We start from the raw sequence: 21,996 nt of genomic DNA on the forward strand, positions 1-21,996 counted from the left end.
TAATTAGGTGAGGTCAGGGAGAAAGACAAGTTGCGTGTTCTTATACTGGTACACACAGCCAGTGAGACTCTCTTTCTAAGATGACAACAGTAAATTCAAATGATGTCTTTGCCCAAGGTACTGCAACAAGTCCCTGTGAGGAAACATTTGGGTCTTTCCAGTTCAGAAAAAGGCAAGGGGAAACATAATGGACATGTATAAAATTCTGCATGGTGTTGAAAAAGTGAACAGAGAATGGCTACATTCTTGGTTTTTCAGAAAGCTTACAGTTCCACATTCTCCACCCCTCCCACTGTAGTCCCACGGAGAAGTCCCATACGCCCAGTCCGGATTAAAGATTGCAAAGTACAGGGGCCAGCAGCTGCCAAGGTGGAGTCCCTTAATTTCCAACGGCTTCCTTCCCATGCACAGCACATTTTCAAATAAAGCAAAGGCTGGAAGTTATAAACACTGACTTCACCGTGGCTACTTTTCGCATCTTGCCAGGACGGGCTGCAATTTGGCCACGTGAAGTCAGAAAGTGCTTTTAGCAGCTGTAGCTAATTAGGCAGCAGAATCAAAGGCAAATCCAAGAGACTGTGCACAGTCAACTGAGGTGGCGTTGTGGATATAGGCTGTCTAGTGAAAATGATATTGTATTGCCGAGGTCATCACAAATGCACATTATCCCTCTCCCCTCCCCGGGGTTCTTTGTTGTCTGAATTTAGCTCCAGCCAGCTTGTCTTCAGCCAACCGATGATCTCATTTGAGGAAGGAAAGAAGCTCAGCAACGATAACAGCAGGTGATGTCAAGGAGTGTTAAATGTGCTGTCCCTTACGGTCACAATATCTGTCCCAGATGGAAGGAGTGAGCGAGTTTGTCCCGATAAAATCAGCTTTCACCCAGAAGCCGGATGAAGCTCCAACCATCACTAATGGCAGCCCCACAAACTCACGTCCTCTCCCCAGTGGTGCTGCGCTATGTGTCTCACAATGTCACGGTGCACCAACTTTTCCCATCACTGCAAGAAGTAGGTGATGAAACAGGGGTGAGGAAACGACATCATGGGATATGTTTAGTGACACTAGGTGCTGCAAGGTGAGAAAGAAGAGATTAAGGGATAGCATTTTCACAATTTGTGCTTCGTGTTCAGGATTCTAATTGATCAGATTGTATGGGGATTGAGAAGGAATTATTAGCATGGCTGGAAAGGCCATGGTGGTATTTATTTCACAAGGTTTATATGCCTCTTGGTTGTAGGAAAAGCTCAACACGATTTGTTAGAGCATCTGCTTTGCATTCAGAAGCCTCCAGGATGAATCTTCAGCATCCACAGGTAGGGCTGGGAGTGCTTCCTGTCTGAAACCCTGGAGAGTTGCTGCCAATCACAGTGTAGACAATACTGAGCCAGTCTGGCTCAGTGTAAGACAGCATCTTATTTTAGTTTTCCTGCACTGTTTTCCAGGAGACAACAGTACAGTATGCTGGCAATAGAGGAAGCTGACCATCTGGCTCCAATAGTCCCTCTACACCAGGGTTTCCCAAACTTGGGTCTCCAGCTGTTGTTGGACTACAACTCCCACCATCCCTAGCTAGCAGGACCAGTAGACAGGGATGATGGGAATTGTAGTTCAAAAGCAGATGGAGGCCCAAGTTTGGGAAACCTTGCTCTACACAGACTGACGGTGATTTTCCAGGATATCAGATAGGAGACGTTTCCAGCTCAACCTGGAAACTTTTTTTTGCATGCAAAGGACGAGCTCTTCCACTGAAGAGCTGCAACCCTCTGCACACTTGCCTGGGAGTAAGCCCCAAACATGCTTCAGAGTCAACTTGCATAGGATTGAAGCGTTAAAGACAAAGCCAATATTTTATGGCAGAAGCCAATTTTGTTTCCAGCAAAGCCCAAGAAGATGGCTTTATCAAGCTAAATGCTGTTTCAAACACCTTTCTTCCAATAGCTCCAATAAACCAATGCCTAAATACTAAAATACCACTGGCAACTATTTCTTCCAAGTTTATCACACGTTCAGATGGCCTCACCGATCAGAATCCAAAAACTTATCAGAAGTTCTTCCTGAACTTCTTTTTTTTACTAATCTTCTATGGTGGAGAGAAGAGAAAGGGTTAAGTCTAGAGACTGAAGACACAGTCTAGCTCTGACGGAAACAGTTGTTAATTTTGCATCCATTATGGAATAAACATATCAAATTATGGATTCTGAGATGAGAAGTTAATCATCTGGGTAATGCTCCAAACACACATTTCTTTGTTGTGTTTATATAAACGTTTTATTGCCTGGTATAAATTACACAGAACTCACCTGTCTTCTTATGAAGCAAATCATGTGTTCTCAGGTGCAGTTTTCCATTAGCTGTGAAAGGGCGAAGGACTAGCAGAACCAGTTCTTTTATTAATCTTCAGCACTGGCAGTATGTTTTTCACACTATCCTGCTAATCATGACTGCAACCCTAATCTAAATAGCGTATCCCAAAATATATGTAGGGCGGAGAGCGAGACATAATTTATACCGCTTTTCCTGTGGCACAGATTTTGGCAGCCACCCCAGTTCATTTAGAAATTTATTTCCACGAGACAAAGTGCTTAAAACAAGTCTCCGTACTACTTAGAACCCAATTTATTGCACCTTGCTAAAGCCACAGAGGTGTGTGCATGTGTAACGTACAGGAGGAGTTAAGCACTGCCTTTTGATGAGCTTGCATGAATGAAAGGTTTATTGATTATTTGGCTGTCTCGTCTGATAAGTAGGCTGTGGCTCGTGAAAGCACCGGTAGGCCTGCCCTGACTTTCTCCGAGAGGCAGCCTTCTCAGTGTAGCCATCTGGCAAAGCTGGCCATCTAGAGATGGTGCAATGGTTAGAGTGTTGGACCAGGGAGACCAGGTTTCAAATTCGGCTATGATGCTCACTGGGTGACCTTGGTTAGTCGCCATGTCTCAGCCTAACCTACTTCACAGGGCTATTGTGAGGATGAAATAGGGAGGAGGAGAACCAAGAACACGCCAGGTTGGGCTCCTTGGAAGAAAAAAATGTGTTATATAAATGAAACAAACAAACTGCTGAAACAGATGGAGGGAAACACTCAAACAAAGAATAAAGTTGACTTTTTTTAATAAAAGATTTTCAAAAGATATCATTGGATAAAGTTTCTCGTCTTGATGAAAACATTTCCATGTTGTTTATCAACAAAGTAAATTTTAAAAAAAGTTATTATATCCTGCAGCTAAAATATATATACAAAAAAAATCTGCATTTGTTGATTACAAATCCCATTTCAATAGGTTGGCACTGCAGTTCCTAAAATTATCATGGATTTAGACAACCTTCCTTTCACATAACTTCTTCCCTTGACTTTAAAGAAACATCTTAGAAAGAGATCCAGGAAACATTCTTTTTTGAAGCTGAACAGAAGATAACAAGTTAATCCGCAACAAACCAAGCAAGCAGTTGCTTGGAGCGCACATTTATTTTAGGATTCACCTTACTTCCAAGAGGAATCCCAAGTTTAATAGGTTTTTGTTCAAGTCTAGAACAAGGGTTTACTCTGAAGCCACCAATGCAACCTACCCAGGAGTAAACCTCTGCCAGGGTTGTACTACTTCATGTGTTCATATCGGGGTGTGGAACCTTTCTGGCTCCATGGAACTAATCGTGTGGGCCAAATTTGACAGGTGGGCAGGATAACCCCCTGCCAATCACATGAAGTCACTGTAGCATCACATGATACCGTGGGTGAGAGCTAGGATGGCTTCTGACATGCCTTTTGATTATGAGTAGAAAAGTGAGGTTGGCTTGGGGAGCAGCAAAGTGTGGGTGATGGGGAGGGAGACTTAATAAGCCTTCCTAATAAGACTTGCCAAGTGGAAAAGTGAGACCTGCCGACCAGTTTCTGGAGCTCAATATATTCCATACATCTAAGGCAGTCTTTCTCAAACTCAGCCCTCCAGATGTTTTGAGACTACAATTCACACCATCCCTGACCAGTGGTCCTGCTAGCTAGGGATCATGGGAGTTGTAGGCCAAAAACATCTGGAGGGCCAAGTTTGAGGAAGCCTGATCTAAGGCCTGTTCAATTGTTCCAGCATTGTATTTCTGTCCATCTCTGCATGGAAAGACATGCAAGTACAGGAAAGGTAGATGAAACTGTTAGAAATCAAGAACTTCTGCATCTAAACATGAACCCGCAGTTTTAAATTGCTAGATTTAGTGATTTTTCCTCTGCTGGAGAAACTCAGTTCAGACACTTAGTGGGCCCCCACAGAATTCTTGGAATTCAAAGGCATCTTGGCCAGAGCTGGGAGGAATCACTGCCCCCCATGGGAGGTTCTTCCAACACCCATTTGGATTTTTCAATTTTTTATTGGCTCGTACAAACTGCAGCAGCCAAGTATATAGCCTCCCACATAATGAATCAGGGGTGGCCCTCCAGATGTCGAACTACAATTTCCATCATCTCTGTCCGCTGTCCGTGCCAGCTGAGATGGACCGGAGTTGGAGTCTAACCACATCTGGAGGGCCACAGGTTGCTCAACCCTGCCACAAATCATATAGCATTGTTTCATAGAGTCGGGAGTCTCTCTGCAAATTTCTGGCCAGCTTCTGAGCTTCTAGGCTCCCCAACGCAGTCTAGGCTGCCGACAGCCTGAATTGGTCCTCATTTTCCAGCTGCACTCTGCTCGTCGTGATAAGATGGTAGCCCTTGAAATGAAAAGTGCCAACAAACTGCTCACAATACACGTATAAGGTCCAGTGTTATTCTGGATCGTGGAATGTCAATTTCACGTACTCTGACTTCAACTCTTTCTCCCGGGCCAAGGCCAAGACTCCTCCTTTTCTTTTCTTTGGAAAGCTTGTCTTCGGTTATGTTCCGAATGGGAATCAATCCTGCTCTACCAACGCCGATGTCAACAAAGACTCCAAAGAGAGTAGCATTCTCAACTCTTCCTGTCAGAACAGTTCCAACTTTTAAGTCTTCGAGACAAACGATGCTCCTCTTGAAATCAGGTTTATCAAAATCTGTTACGTAAAGAGGAAACTTTTTTTAAAAAAAGTTATTCAGATAAGTTGCATGATGGGCAATCAATCTGCAGGTGGCCATGTGCTTGATGCTGATAATCATAATAATTTTATTATTCATATGCCACCCACCTGACTAGGTTGCCCCAGCCACTCTGGGCAGCTTCCAACAGAATTAGAAAATATACTCAGCATCTCCATTAAGGGCAATGTTTCTTATGCAATCTGTACTTGAACTTGGTGGGTTGTTTTTTTTTTTTTAAGTTAATAGTCAGCAGGAGAGGGTGAGTTGACCATTACCATGAAATGGAATAAAAAAATTTTTTTAACCTCTCATGCTCCAGACTGGAATCACCACCTCTCATGTCTGTTACTTGCAATGGGAAACAAGCCACCATACCAAAAGAAGATTTCCTTCCATTGTGAATACTAGGCACCCTGGGATGGTTTCAGGGGTGAGTTTAGGGCAGTGTGAGCAGTGCGGTTTGAGGCAAAAACGCAGTAGGCTATTGTTTTGCTAAAATTTGTATTTGCTGCTCAAAGTGGTTCACGTTATACGTTAAACCTAGCATCAAAAAACTACCTGGAACTTGGAAAAAACAGGAGTGCAGTTTGGTCGTCCAGGCATACAGCTCTTGTTTGTTCATAATACAGCTGTATAATCATAATTATAATTTTAATTATATTTCAGTGCTTGTGGTCTACATAAACAGGCAGTTCACCTAAAGCACTCTGGTGACATTATAAACAAATGGAACACACAGCTATTCATATCCCCCCCCAAAAAAATTCAGAGCTGGTTGGCTGCTGCCATGACTGCACAGTCTGTACATCTCCAAAACAGAAGGTTCCTTAGGGTTGCAATCCTCAACAAACCTCCTAGGGAGTAAGCTTCGTTCAACAACTATTAACTTTTTGGTATATATACATGGGGACTTTATTAGCCGCAGCACACATATTAAAGCCCTGGACAAAACAGCAAATCCTGTTGCTTTAGTGAATGGGGAAATGTAGCATAAAGTCCTTTGGTATAAGAAATAATATTATGAAGGACAATGGGAATGCACAACAAATATCCAAAAGGGCTCTTTCAAGTGCTGGCATGGGTTTAGAATGTACTAGGATGGCAACACCGAATGTAAAAATACTGGGAAAGCAGCGCTAGAGGTGACACAATCAGAGATGAAACAGCTTCCTATGATTTCAAAAGGAACAGAATATTACCCTCTGACACAAGAGTAATTTCTGTATAATGAATGAATACTTGATGAATATTACTGTTTTATGTATTGCGTAAAAAAAAAATAAGGATGATGATAGGGTTTGTTTGTTTTTTAAACCCAGACATTTTAAAGTCAGCCATGTAAAATATAATCCAGACTTTCTTGGTCCTCAAGATGCTATCCAGCCTCATTAGAAAAAACTTTACTCGATTGCTGAGCCAAAAGACTCTTGTGGTAGTTAACACATAACTAATTAAAAGCTACAACTGTGTTATATGTTGCAACTTAACGGGGGGTGGGGGAGCAAACAGAGCTTCCCAGAATAATTCACTGCTGGAGAATAAATAAGCGTGGCGTAATCGATAATAAGGTGCTCCCTAGTTCTAAAGTAGTACGGCTGCCTTCTCCCAATCTAGGGTCCTCTCAGTGTTGGACTATAACTCCCCCTAAGATTGCCCCTCCCCCCCCCCCCCCGAAATGAGGGCAGAGAATGCTCAGAGGGCTTGGAATGCTGACTCACTGTTGGAGTAAACTTTGAAAGTTGGGGAGGGAAATGGATGGAATGGAGTATTCTGGAACTGGGCACAGGTGACTGGGATGCTAAACCATGCAACATTCTGTTGCAGGTCCCACCTGCACAGCACAATAACACTGCATTTTTAAGGTGGTGCTCTTCAGTGTAAATGGTATTTCAGAATCACATTTGGAGAGTTAAAGGTAAAGGTACCCCTGACCATTAGGTCCAGTCACGGACGACTCTGGGGTTGCGACGCTCATCTCGCTTTACTGGCCGAGGGAGCCGGCGTTTGTCTGCAGACAGTTTCCGGGTCATGTGGCCAGCATCACTAAGCCGCTTCTGGCGAACCAGAGCAGCGCACGGAAACGGCATTTACCTTCCCGCCGGAGCAGTACCTATTTATCTACTTGCACTTTGACGTGCTTTCGAACTGCTAGAGCCAGCGTGGCGTAGTGGTTAAGAGCAGTGGACTCGTAATCTGGTGAAGTGGGTTCGCTTCCCCGCTCCTCCACATGCAGCTGCTGGGTGACCTTGGGCTAGTCACACTTCTCTCTGAAGTCTCTCGGCCTCACTCACCTCACAGAGTGTTTGTTGTGGGGGAGGAAGGGAAAGGAGATTGTTAGCCGCTTTGAGACTCCTTTGGGTAGTGATAAAGCAGGATATCAAATCCAAACTCTTCCTCTCTCTTCTTTAGGTGGGCAGGAGCAGGGACTGAGCAACGGGAGCTCACCCCATTACAGGGATTCGAACCGCGGACCTTCTGATCAGCAAGCACTAGGCTCTGTGGTTTAGACCACACCGCCACGCGCGTCCCATTTGAAGAGTTAGGCACACATTAATCTGCACATTCAGACAAGTCACATGGTACAAGGGTACAATTTCAGACTGCAGGATTTGGGGGTTCATATTTCAAAACATCCCTCAACGTGAGGGCCTAACACATCCACGATGGGATTCCAACCAAGCCCACTCCCTCCTGCAAGAAGGGCATTTCTCTTTCTTTTTCCAAAACGGTACAATCCCAAGAATTGTACATCGTGCGATTTCACGGTTCCAATTGTATGCTACTTTGAGGAAATGCAGAACTTCGCTTGAGACTCCCTTTGTTCAGTTTCACCAAGTGCTTGTTGTTTTTAGACCACAATTTTATGCGTCTCCCAACACATTGTCACTGTGGGTTTAGCAGGGACATGTTCAAATTTCCCAGCAGCAAAAAAAAACCCTCAAATCCTAAGTCCTGGAATCAAAAGTGATGCTCAAAACATGTATTTATTTTTAAATACAAGGTGGTGGCGTCACCTGAAATCAGTGGGAATGTTTCTAATATTTTTGGAAAGCTTTGTGGAAGAAAGGCGGGGAAGGAGACCCTATATAGTCAAGGGTAGCAGTAGACTGTATGACATCAAAGTTTCCAGCCAAGGAATGAACTTAATTACTCAACTCCCAAACAGTTAAGCTTCTTGCGATATTACACTGTGCAGTGCAGGCACTTTCCAGTGTTTTTCTCCCCCCAAAATAAAAATAACAAAACCCCTAAACCCTAAGTAAATAGTGTTTAATGGTTCCAGCGGAGATGGGCTTAGGCAGCAACTCAAGAGCCACTTATATATATTTTACAAACTGCTCTTAAAAAACAACAAAAAGCTATTCCTGGCACGTCCGAGAGCCACTGCATCCCCTACCCCTGATTTGCTACAAATATATGATCGGCTGTTAAACATTTGCACGTGAAAAAGGTTGTAGTTTTGCTCAGTCCATTGCGTAATTAAAACATAGGCTGCAAGACCATATGCTTTATTCCCCATTAGTTTTATTAGCTCTCTTCACTGATGCTGGCAACCCAAAACGTTTTTACTTTCTTATGTTCGGCTAAGCAGATAATTGAGTGTTTTAAAAATATATGGCTTTTACATAATTATGCACAATTGCTTCTGAACTGTGTTATTGGTGCCTAAATATATACCATGGTAACAGGAGTCCCATTATAAGGGAGTTTGGTGGGCTTGGTATTTTTTTTTTGAGGTGCACGGCGGGGGAATGACAGACAGAAATTGGGTACGTGGATGTTTTTTTAAAAATAAAAATAGTTTTACCAGTTTCATTGGGTTGGATCCAGACTTCCCGTGAGCGTAACTCATGGGACACCCTACCAGAGGCAGGAGGAAGACAATTTTCACTGATTCGTCCTTTCCCCCCTCAGCTCTCAATGCTACCTCCCAGGCTGCACCAGAAAGTCGGATATGAAAAGAGGCAACACGTGGACCAAATAATGTAGGGCAAAATGTTTCTTATTAATGTCAAATAATATGCAGCAAAATTTCTTTATAATGTCAAATAATATGCAGCGAAGACAGCATTCCGGATAAGTACACTGTTTTGGTGTAATCTTCTTCAGTTCATAACTTAATATACATGCTCCTTATGTGGAGTAGTGGTCATGGCCTTATGTAAGTAGTGTACTTATCCGGAATGCTGTCTTCGCTGCATATTATTTGACATTATATTTGTCCACGTGTTGCCTTTTTTCATATCCTGCTAGTAGTTTGCAACACAGGGGTATTTTTTTTTTTTTTTTGCACCAGAAAGTCCCCAGAGTATTCTGGGGGGCACAGAGGTCTTTTCATGGATCCAACCCACTGTCTCCCTATTCTTCAGAGTGCATGCTTCACTCTTTATTGTTATTTCCTAAACAGATAGCTTTCCACAGTAGGAAAGATCTAAGCTCCTAACCTTCAGGAAACATGCAACCCAGCCTGCCCACAAAAAAAAGAATATTACATTTGTGCACAGCACAAATCATTTGCTTCTCAGCCTCACGTTTTCTGCATTATTCAAGCAGGGAAAAGGGAGAAGATTTACAATCCATCTTCAAAGAAGGTTGGACCACTAGAGCTGGCCCAAGCAGGTTAGGGATCAATAAACCCATCCTGTGTAGAAGCATACTAAAGCACTCTGATTCGTGAGGACCTATAGGTCTGTCCTCCCAGGGCTTTCAAGGACCACGATTTAGAGGCAGGATTCAAATTTCTTAATTACAAAACTAACACGTTACCCCAACCCACAGAGTAACACAATGCTTTCTTGCCCTGGACAACTTAAGGGGAGTTGTCTGATCCATCCATCTAAACACGACACTGGCTTAATAAATAAAAAGACAAGCAGACAAAACAGGAAACTGGAGATGCCTTCAAATCTCTTACCTTTTCGGATGTCAAAGCCTTCAGGTTGAGTTAGCCCATCAATTATTATTTGCAGTGTTTGCCCCGTTGTATTCAACTTTTTTGCAATTCCTTCCAGCCCTTCATTTTTAATTATCACATCCACATTTCGCTGCATGGCTGACTTTCCAATATCGCTGAGGTTCCCTCCAATGAGCGTTAAAAACCTTATATGTAAACGTTAAAAATAACAGAAAGCAAAGCAAAAATTCTATAGATTAGAATTTTTTTGAAGTTCATAATGTTTCAAGCCTGGGGTACATAGAAATATATTCAACCCCCCCCCCCCAATATCTCACTTTGGATGTCATTGTTGTGGTGCCCCAAAAACTCCACACCCAGTGAGACCACATTGGTCATACTCCCTCAGATCCACCTCTGGGTGGACAAGCTGACCACTTGCCTATCACCCAACATCGCTTTGTCAGGTGAAGATCACTGGGGCTTCCAAGTACCACATAGGCCTTGCACAGAGTCCTGCCCAGTGTTTTGAAGTGCGTTTGATCCAGGGCCGGCCCAAGATGCACCTGACACGAACCACAAAATGGCCGCCAGGAAAGAAGGGGTGAGCGAAGATCTACATCAGGAAAAAGGGGGAAATTAAGATCTACATTGGGAACAAGGGTCCAAGGAGACCAGCAGTGCCTCCTATTCGCCAAGGGGCTGCTGTAGATGCGGCATGGGGAGGGGGCTGCTGCTGAGGAGACGACAGATCCCGCCTCCAAGGAGCGTGCTGTTGCTACCACTGAGGCATCATCACCACCATCGGGTGATGCATTCCTTAAAAGCCAGATCTGCTGCCCCTGTGGATCCTGCCGCCTGAGGCAGTCACCTCACCTTGTGCCTCATGGGTGGGCTGGCCCTGTGCTGATCAGCAGACATGAAGTAACATCCTATCAGCTGATGGGTGGTGACTCCAAGCCTGCTTTTTACAGGACCTGGAATGTCTATTCCTAAATACGGCTAACTGGGGGGGGGGGAGCATGGATTTAGGGCCTCTTATCATGCTTTGCCATGACAAAATTCCACTCTGCTGTGCTGTAAACGGGAAAAGTGGGGGAAAATTTAATTAGAAACCCCCAACCAGTTTTTGCTTAGGTGGGAAGGAGAGCATTGATTGGTTCAGAATGACACAGGAAGTTTCAGTGTACCAGACTTCCCTAAACCTCTGGAGCAAACCCTATATATCTTATCTGATTTTCTTCATTAGCAACTTGCAAGACTGTAAGAATTCCAGATTTTGAGGGTGTATCCCACAGCAGAAGAGGATGGGAAAGTCTCTTGCTTGAACAGAACTGCAGCACTGGATACAACCCTATATATCTATGCATACATTTTCATCACTAACAGCTTGCAAGACTATAAGAATTCTAACAACTTCCTATTCACCCCAAAATTATAAAAGAAACAGCATAAAGCTATCTTCAAAGAAACAATGCCATTTCCTTGCTCCCTCATAGAGCCTTGTTCAGTCAACGGAAAGCACTCATTTCATGTCAACAGTGTCCTTAGTGATTACAGATGTATTCCCCACCCCCCCACCCTTAAAAGAGAGGCTGTTTAATCTGGTTACATATTTCATAGATCATTTTCACCCAAATAAACGTGCTTGGAGGGCACTTGGAACAGAAATCAATATTAAACAGACAGCTCCATCTCAGCCGTAATGCATATTGACCATCTCTATTTTTAAATGTCATTGCTAAGAACAAAGTGAAATGAAATGCTTTTGCGTGTAGAAAAACGTCCTCAAATTTACTGGAAGGTCACGGAAAATGGAGCCAGAATAAATGGGTATTATATGTTAAAAGAAAGGAAGAAAAACAGACTTTGTCACAAGCAACTTCCTCTTCTCCCTAACTCCATTTGGCTTGTGTTGGACTGAACAAAACACACTGGCACACTATATTCAACACTAGATGGTTAATGGACAGCTGTCGAAATACTGGATATTTATTCTGATATATGGGAAGCAGGAGTATATTGGAACTTGACAACATTAGGATGCCTGTGATAGTTTGTATGTTTATCTAACGCTGCTTTGTTGGTTTTGAATTTTGATTTTTTATGTTTAACACACATATTGAAACGCCACCACCATGAACAACAACTTCCAGTTGGCTATATTTGGAAAGCATACCATAGGACCTACAATAAATAATCAACCCTTCTCCAAGTATTGCCTTTTTATTTGTGTACGTAATAACTGAGGAGGTGCTTGCTAATGACAAATTGCAATTTACTGTTTATTGACCACTTGTATCAAAAGCAAATGCAGTATTTATTTATTTATTTTAAAAAACCTGCATTGATTAGAATTTAAAGCCAGCTGTAAATAAATATGCACTAAGCTTTGAACAAAAAACTAAACACATACACAAAAGTTAACAAAGGAAAATTAAACATATACACATTTCAGTAGATGGAGATAAATGCAGCAAACCCTCTTTGCCTTCCCCCCTTTAAGAAAATGCCAACTGAGATTACAACCAACGTTCAATATGTAAATGTAAATTAATGGAGAGAAGGTCTGAAATATATAAGGAACACTCGTATTCCACTTCTTAGCCTGTGCCAGTGGATGCTATATTCACATTTAAGTTACAATGATGTTTTACATCAGGGGTGAAATGAATTTTACACCAGGGGTGCCTAACCTGCAGTCCTAAAGGTGTTGCTGGGTTACAGATCCCAGCTTCCTTAACCATTGGTCATGCTGGCTTGGACTAATAGCAGCTGGAGTCCCACCACATCTGTAGGGCCACATGTTAGCCACCCCTGTTTTAGACACTTCTAGGACAAGCCAATGGCTGTCTGTTTAGAAGTAAGGCCCATCAAGTTAAATGGGGCTTATTTTATTTATATCAAACCTTTCCTCCAAGGAGCTCAAGGTAGGAAAAAAGAGTTCTCCTCATTTTCTCCTATGAGGTAGGCTATGCTTGAGAGATAGTGACTGGTCTGAGGCCTCCCAATTTGCTTCATGGCTGTGTGGGGATTTGAACCCTGGGCTCCAATGTTGCTGTCCAACACTGTAATACAAAACACTGGCTTACTCCAGTTAAGTGGGTATAAGACTGCAGCCTTCCAAGGTTTAACTGGACCTATCAATGTCCAGTTAAAGTCAAAATTCATCATATTTTGGACACTCACTGTAACATATATATTGAGATTGGTTTTCACACTTCCTTGAGTTGCCCACATTCTTAGTGAATTTGTTTGAGTTTAGATCTTAAAATGAAAGGCCAATTCATGTTATAATGGCGGGTTTTTGTGTTTTTTTAAAGGAACATCCACTGGAATGGATGGAAATTATCATTTCCAGAGAGGTTTCTGCAGGTTAGAGATTTGCCAGCAATGACCATGTTTGATACAGAAAATAGGCAAACGATTATTGCAGTGTACACATCTGAATGCAATTACTACCACACATGCAGCTGAAATGTTAATAAATGCACACGACTAAGCACAATCTAAAACGTTAGTTCAATACACAATTTATAAAACCTTGTTTTCGAAGAGCTATCCAAAGCACAATGTTGTTCTACTGCAGGGAACTGACCACCCAGTAACAGGGAGAATGCAAATTCCTTTAGCTGCATTCAAAGCTGTCCAAGTGGACTCTAGTTCCACCAGGTAAGTCGAGTATGGGGGCTTTCCCACCTCTTCTTCCCTGCTGCGGTCCCTATGAACAATAAAAGCCTTCTTTGGGGGCAAGGAGACCCTCACAGAAGGTCTAGGGTATAGCACAAGGAGCTGGCGTGGGATGGGGGTTTACCCCAAATATGGCAGATGTAGCTTGAACAAGCAAAACTTTTGCCAGCTGCCACCACCCAAGTTTTGGTTATTCTTCCCTCCCAATGCAGTGTCCCAGCACGATGTACCCCATTCTTTTCAAGAGGGTCACTCAGTCCCCAGGAGAGGGTTTCCATGAGTCATAATTATGTTTGCACAAGAGGCTAAGGAGACAGATGGCATATCATCTCAGTGCATCTATGAATTAGAAATTTTGCAGTTACCAATTAGCCAGACAACCAAAACGACCCAGAATTAACAAATTGAACATGTACTTTCTCCCTCATCCAGTTAAAAAGAATAACAAATGTAAACTTGGAAACTCATGAGCTAATGACTGCAACATCGAGTGATATACAGTGGTACCTTGGTTCCCGAAGGGCTTGGCTCCTGAACAAATCAGCTCCCAAACGCCGCAAACCTGGAAGTGAGTGTTCTGATTTGCAAACCTTTTTCAGAAGCCGAATGTCCAACACGGCTTCTGCGGCTTCCGCTTGAGTGCAGGAAGCTCCTGCAGCCAATCAGAAGCTGCGCCTTGGTTTTCAAATGGTTTCAGGAGTCGAAGGGACTCCCGGAACAGATTAAGTTTGAGAACCAAGGTACCACCGTATGCCAAAAAGGCTTTGACAATATAAAGTTTTCAATCAACAAGCATGCTTTGCTTATTACTGAGTTGTACCCAATGGTGCTCCTCCGGTGGCAGAAGGCTCTTTGATCCAGCGGAAAGGGGGAAGAAAGCTATTTTTGCATGCGCGTCCTTCCCCCATGCAGCCTCCATCGCTCCTCTAGTCCCCCAAGTCTCCTCAAGAGAGGGTTGGGAGATAATTTCGAACAGCATGCTAGGGGTTGCAAGGGCAAATCAGTGAAAGCAGCCTTCCTCCCTGTTCTGCTGGATCAAAGAACGATCAAAGTACCACTGGATACAACCAGTATTTATACTGAACCATACATAGGTATGGCGCTGCCTCAAGGAGCCCATAACAGAGGAAAATACAAAGGAAATGAAGAAGGAATAAAATGGGTGTAGTATGGCTGTGGCCATACTTCGAACTCAGGACGAAACGTGCTAAGAGGAAGGAACACTTGGCAAACCCTCACCGTGATCAACTCCTGCCTGGAGTTGTCCCCACTGTGGAAGGATGTCCAGATCCAGAATTGGCCTCCACAGACTCACTTTTAAAACCATGTTTATGGAAGACAATCTTACTTGGCTATGAGTGATCACCAAAGAAGAAGAATACTCCATAGGATATAGTGGAGAATAGTGGCACGGGAAGAGAAGGAAATACTCCAACCAGATTAACTGGTATTAATGGCACTTGGAGCTGTGCAAGTTACAAAAGGATATTCCCATATGTGCAGTACTAAATACTACGGTGTGTTTTTTAATAATAAAAAAGCTATGGCACAAGACCCCTAAAATATCAATCTGCATGAAATATAATCCATGAAACAGATGTTGCAATTTTGCCACATAATATACATAATCTGCTTAACATCCTGCCTTAACGAGCATTTTCTCTGGGATTTTATTTTGGCAAACATCTACATCTAATTAATGAAAACAACCTTACCCAGCAGACTAATGCAATGCAGTGAAGAAGAAAATTATATTACTCTACCAAGATCCCCAAACAGGGAGCTTGGGTCCATTACCTCACTGTAATTTCTAAAAGTTCCCCTGGTTTTTCCAGTGCAATTCTTTTGCAATACACACACTCTGAAACTGGATAGTTTGCCCATGCTGTATTAATTGCCATAGGAAAAACTGCCATTGCAGCCTGCTTTTTACATGCAGACTTCCTTCATAATTTTAATACACAATCCTAAGATTCCAGGAAAATATACTGCCCTGAAAGTGCTTATGCAGAAATCTTTGCTTAAAAAAGCTTTTTAAGTTCCAGAAAGATTTGTATTACAGACACTTAAAAAACATTAATAGGCTTTATTAGAATTCAGAACTATATTAAGTTTCCACAGTGGGAAAGTATTAATACATTTTGATCATCTAAACACAGTCAAATTGCCCACAATATGTTTGCTGCATATTTTTAGATACATTTAAGGTAAAAGGATTATATTCTGCCTGTTGAAAATATAACTACTATTTTATATTCCATTGCAAGCCTCTTGCTCCTCTTTTCAGGAGTTTCTAATTCAATCACAGAAAGTGCCTGCAGTTCAAAGTTGGGTAGAACAAGTCACCACTTGGGAGCAATTTTGTTTAAAACCTAAATTTTAATATAAAGATGGTTGGGCTTTAAAGCAGTAAAATCTGATTCGGGGGGGGGGGGAAGCAGTTTCAAGTATTTGGTGGGCTTTTGATACTTCCAACAGTTCTCAGTCTTTAAAACTGGTATTTTTTGGTATGCAGTACATGTATTAGGTAAAGGTAAAGGGAACCCTGACCATTACGTCCAGTCACAGAGGACTCTGGGGTTGCGGCGCTCATCTCGCTTTACTGGCTGAAGGAGCCAGCGTACACCTTCCGGGTCACGTGGCCAGCAAGACTAAGCCGCTTCTGGCGAACCAGAGCAGCACACGGAAACGCCATTTACCTTCCCGCCGGAGCGGTACTTATTTATCTACTTGCACTTTGACATGCTTTTGAACTGCTAGGTTGGCAGGAGCAGGGACTGAGTAATAGGAGCTCACCCCCTTGCAGGGATTCGAACCGCCAACCTTGTGATCGGTAAGCCCTAGGCTCTGGTTTAACCCACAGCGCCACCCACGTCCCTGTACATGTATTACATGTGTATTTTTTAAAGTGGATTTATAGCCACCAAAGATTTATCGTGGAGAAGGCTGAATCACATTTTGTACTTGTTAAGAGTCAAAGTTTTTGCACTCCGTTCCTCGTACTGCTTTGTGCTGTGTGTTTAAAGGAAAAGCCTATCACTCTGTGCTGGAGTGGATCCTCCCCATGTAAAACGGTGCCAGGTTTCATATCCAGAAAGGGCTAGGAATTGCCTGTTTTGTGACCCTGGAGAGTCAATGGTAGTTAAAGTAGGGAAATCTGAACTAGATGGCTCAGTGGTGTGTCTTGGTATAAGGCAGCTTTCTGTATTCTTTCCTTAACATCAAACAATAGCCTGGTGACTTACGCACAAATATTCCACGTGAACCCTTGTTGGCTAATGAACATCAGTGAAATTTGGACACAAATGATATAATGTCACACAATGACTACAATCTACAAATATAATTGAGTCAGATCCTATTTTTAAAGTATTTTATGTATTTGGCAATTATTAAATGGATATAACGTTTTCCTCCGAAATGTCTGTTGCAGTGATCTCACATGAAAATTCTGCATATTGAACTCCTGCTGGAATTACAGTTTAGATACAAACAAACAAAAGGTGTGTGGGTAGAAATCGTTAGAAAACTAGAAGGGGAACTGCCTACATCATGTCTGCAGGTATGAATGAACACAATACACCACCAAATGTTTCTTATGCAAATCCCACTGCAAATAATGGATATTGCACAGGAGAAAATGTAAAAATTCCTTCCAGTAGCACCTTAGATACCAACTAAGTTTGTTATTGGTATGAGCTTTCGTGTGCATGCACACTTCTTCAGATACCTGAAGAATATCTGAATAAGTGTGCATGCACATGAAAGCTTATACCAATAACAAACTACAGTGGTACCTCACAAGACGAATGCCTCGCTAGACGAAAAACTTGCTAGACGAAAGGCATTCACTAACGAAAGGGTGACTTGCAAGACAAATTTCCCTATGGCCGTGATCCCCCCCCCCCGTCAAACCGCGCTTCCCCCGACCGTGTTCCGCAAGACGTAATTTCCGCTATACGACAGTACTTGCGGAACGAATTAATTTCGTCTTGCGAGGCATCACTGTAAGTCGGTCTCTTAAGGTGCTACTGGAAGGATTTTTTTTATTTTGTTTCGACTACGGCAGACCAACACGGCTACCTAACTGTAAGGAGAAAATGTATTTATCTCCCTCCCCCCTTCAAGAGGACCAATTGTAGTGTTAGCCCCAAGAAGATGACATTGTAGATCCCATTTTGAATTGGAGCTAGCCAGCTGCACTGGCCCCTAACAAGTGTCAGACACATGAACTCTGAAAAATGTTTTGAAGGTCACATACTAAAGGTCACATACTAAAAGTGAGGTCGTCTATGCATCTGCAGGCACCTTAATGAACTGCTGTAAACCAGATATCGATGTTTAAGATGGCAAGTAACACTTTTTGGGAACCTAGCATGCATGTATGAGAAGAGCAAGCTGGTTCATTCGCAAACAAGGCTACTTGTTTGCTATCCGATTAAATGAGACCACATTAAATGATTCCAACATTAAGGGGAAGAAACCCACTATGGTTGTTGAATTGTCACCCTTTCCTCCAAGGCCTAGAACAGCATTGGCTTTTTTGCTGCTGCATCACACTGTTGACTCATGTTAAGCTTGTGGTTCACTAAGACACCCAGATCCTTTTCACATTTAAGAATGACATTGGATAGAAATCAATAAGGTTACAGTGTCTGCATTTTCAAGCTACCAGACAGTTTAAAAAAAAATAGAAAGAGGTATTCAAGACCACTTTCAAGTGCCTTTTAATTAGCACTTTCACAGACTAGGGATTCTCCGTTTATTCAGCATTCATCCTAATTTCTTTGCGCAGACATTGGCTATTTAACTCGCATGCTTCCCAATGCGTCAAAGCAAGCGTTTCCCCACACTTTCCGGTGCATATCCCTGTCCCTTTCCTTACTGCAAAAAGACAAGACACTATGGGGAAGTTGCGCAAGAGCACCAAATCAACTTGAATTGTGCTTCCCAATTTGCTGGTGTGTAACTGAATCCCAACCCAAAATAGCAACAGCCTGGAATAGCCCCCAATACGCGGTTGTGTGTGTCTGCGAGGAAGCGGGTGCCCTTTATTGAGCTTCTGGAAGCCTCTTTCCTCAAGGCAGGCTTTCTGCTGAATATGGACTAACTAGGGAGTTTGGAAATGTGTAACTAGAATGTTGAAACGGTAGCTCTGCTAGTGTTCATCCCAGATGTCTACTGAGCTACACAGAAGTGGAGTTGGTTTCTAGTTAGAAGTGGATTTTGCTCTCTTTGCTTAATTTTGGTGCCCATGCCATTTACACTACTCTGAATCCTTGTAAACCGAAAGGTAAGGGAAAGGGGTTTTGGGGGCGGGGGCGGGGGGTGTAATCTATTGACCAGGCATAGGCTGCTTGCCAGACGTCAGAAAATTCCTAGTTGGCTGTTTCCCAGGCTCCTATTGACCCAGCGGGTGTTGGCAATGAGATACTCTTAGGATTATGGTGGATACGTTAGTGGAAAGGCTTTTACCCACCCTTTCTGATATAGTTAAAATGCCATGCCCATAATGATTTGTCAGGAAATAAGGGGAACAAATGGTTTCTTAAGGAAACATGCAGCACAATCGTGAGTATATTTACTCAGAAGTAAAGATATTTGCTTTAGAAGTAAAGAGATGGTTGGACAGTGTTCTCGAAGCTACTAACATGAGTTTGGCCAAACTGCGAGAGGCAGTGAAGGATAGGCGTGCCTGGCGTGCTCTGGTCCATGGGGTCACGACTGAACAACAACAAAAGATATTTGCTTAAGGGGGAATCTCTCCATAGGTGCTAATGAGAGATCCCAATGCAAACAGTAGCTTCAGAAAAGATTTTCTTCCAATGCAACTACTAGTTCAGGGGTGGCCAACTCCCAAGAGACTGCGATCTACTCACAGAATTAAAAACTGCCAGTGATCTATCACCTTTTTTGGGGGTTCATGTCAAAACTGTTGAGCTTTTTTTAGAAGGGAGGATATCCTCATTTGGGGGGGGAGGTTCAGGGCAAACATGTTGAGCCTTTTTGGAGGAGGAGGAGGAAAGCCCCGTTTTTTTGGGGGGGGGGGTGCAGGGCAAAGTTGTTGAGCTGATTTTTGGGTGGAAGGGGAACAGCCTTCCACCCTGAATAAGGATTCATCATAAAAAGTTGTACAAAAAAGTAGAAAAGAACTGGAATTCAGCAGCAATAATATCCCCACCCATCTGACTAGGTAGGGGTGCATATCAACAAAAAGAGAGAGTATTGATTATTTCCTTTTCTTTTGCCTCCAGCTGACATTCTAACATTCTGTGCCTCCATTGTTCTCAACCGTAGACTTACCTTATAGACTTGCACAGTCTGTCTGACTTCTGGTTTCTTTAGACCCTTTTTATTTTGCCTCTCTTGATAGCTTCAGCTACCACCAGCATAGGTTCTTATCAGGTAATTTTGGGCTTCTCGTTAAAATGTGTGTGTGCGTGTGTGTGTGTGTGTGTGTTTTTAAAAATTCACTTCAGTTGAGCATGGGACTCTTAATCTCAGGGTCGTGGGTTCGAGTCCCATGTTGGGCAAAAGATGCCTTCACTGAATTGTGTTGGACTAGATGACTCTTGTGGTCCCTTCCAGCTCTACAATTCTATGGCTCTATGTACCGAAGAAGTACTTCACATACGTGGAATCAGGTGGCCCATTTTCTTTTTGAAATGGATAGGCACTCAGCCATAAGAGTTCGCTGTTACAGGGAATAAGCCACAAAGCCCAAAATACTGCTTGTCAAACTAATGAGTGTTTTGCCAGATTAAAAATTAAAAAGGAGCTTTTTAAGCCTCATGATGTTACAGATGCAGTATACTGGGCTATGTGATCTTCTGTGAATGACGTACTAGCATACTGCCTTAAAATACCTCTCCCAACTCTTTCATTTCCAGCTTAACAGTAAAGTGCTGCTGCAGGCAAGAGAATATCAGGGCGGCCTTCTTACACCCAAAAGCACACGCAGGGATTGTGTGCTTGCTTCAGCACAAATAAATGTGGCAATATCCAGCGGCATTAACACTCCACTTTATTTCCTCATAATTAGTTATAAAGAGTTCTGCCCCTACTGCTAGCATCATAAAAGCATAATTTGCAAAGGAAATGTAAACATATGACTAGAAAGAAAAGGGAAGTAATAGAGAACTGCCACTAGGCAGACATTTCATTTGCAAATCCTTGTACATTATTTATTCTGCTTTTATCCTGTTTTTCCTTAGGAGATCTGGGTGGCTTGCACAGTCCCTCGCCGCCCTCTTACACCTTCCCAACAACCAGGCAAGGTAGCTTGTGCTGAGAGCTGGTGACTGGTCCAAGATCACATGGGAAGCTGCTTCACATAGGAAGTCTAGCTCAGTTTTGCCTGGCTCCACACACTTTGGCTTTTGGCCCCTTCCACATTTGACGTATGGGCCCCAGAAGGTTGCCTCTAAGAGACTGTGGTTCTCAGGCCACAAAAGTTTACCCACTTGTAAGACAAAACACCAGAGTAAGGCACCAATTGCAGGGGAAGGGAGGGAGGGAGGAAAGGAAGGAAGGAAGGAAGGAAGGAAGGAAGGAAGGAAGGAAGGAAGGAAGGAGACGTCTGGGTGTAGGAAATATTTCTGTTGCTTTCGTTTTGAGCTCAGTGTTTTGAACTGAGTCCTTCCTCGGTGACAGCTAATTTCAGTCCAAGCCTCTTCATGATGTTGCAAAGCTGAGTTCAAATTTATTTTCATTCCTTTCTTTTCTTTTCGGCTTTATCCCCGGGATAGTAACACCTGACACAGCAAATAACATGCTATGGCAGGGTGCAATTTCTGCACAGATATTACAATGTGTGCTTGACATGGAAACAACACAAGAAGTGCATGTGTGTCACCTTCCAGAAAGGTTATCAGGTTATCACTGCGCAAAATAACTTAACATTTAGGACCCTGGTCCATTAGCCCCAGTGAATGTGACAGTTCCTACAGAGGGATTCATATAAGCAGCAACAGTTTCTTTCGTATGGGTGAAGGAATGCCTTGTGTGTGCCGAAGGACGCCAAACAGAACTGAAGACTTTTAACTTCGCTGTCATTATAGTACAAAACTTATTAAAGTCAATGTATTGCTCCCCTGATTTTTCCATTATCCGAGAAAAATGACCATTTCCTAAATGCAAAGCTAAATGTGCTAACTGTAGACCCATTGTATTATTGCTTACCTCATTGCAATATTATATGATTCTGGGTGGATGCAAGTTTGATCCAAAGGATTTGGCTGTCGAATGATGTTTATTGCCGCTTTGGTTTTCTTCTTACCCTGCTTCTCGTTTGCAGCTGCTTTATGACCCTCAGCTGCAAGCTCACCCTGTTGACTGATGTCCAAAATCATGGAAGAGAAAGAGAAATGTG

At 42.8% G+C, this 21,996-nt stretch overlaps 1 protein-coding gene across 1 annotated transcript in view; it reads right to left on the reverse strand.

The window, feature by feature from the left end:
* Positions 1–3,096: 3,096 nt before the first annotated feature.
* Positions 3,097–21,996, reverse strand: part of SRBD1 (S1 RNA binding domain 1) — a 173,608-nt gene continuing 154,708 nt past the window's right edge. The window contains 3 exon segments of the mRNA XM_033144900.1: positions 3,097–5,016; positions 9,957–10,141; positions 21,807–21,959. Of these exon segments, the coding sequence (XP_033000791.1) occupies positions 4,727–5,016; positions 9,957–10,141; positions 21,807–21,959 (628 nt within the window). The 3' untranslated portion in view covers positions 3,097–4,726.

Source organism: Lacerta agilis, chromosome 3 (genome assembly GCF_009819535.1).
Source record: "Lacerta agilis isolate rLacAgi1 chromosome 3, rLacAgi1.pri, whole genome shotgun sequence".
NCBI classification, from domain to species: domain Eukaryota; kingdom Metazoa; phylum Chordata; class Lepidosauria; order Squamata; family Lacertidae; genus Lacerta; species Lacerta agilis.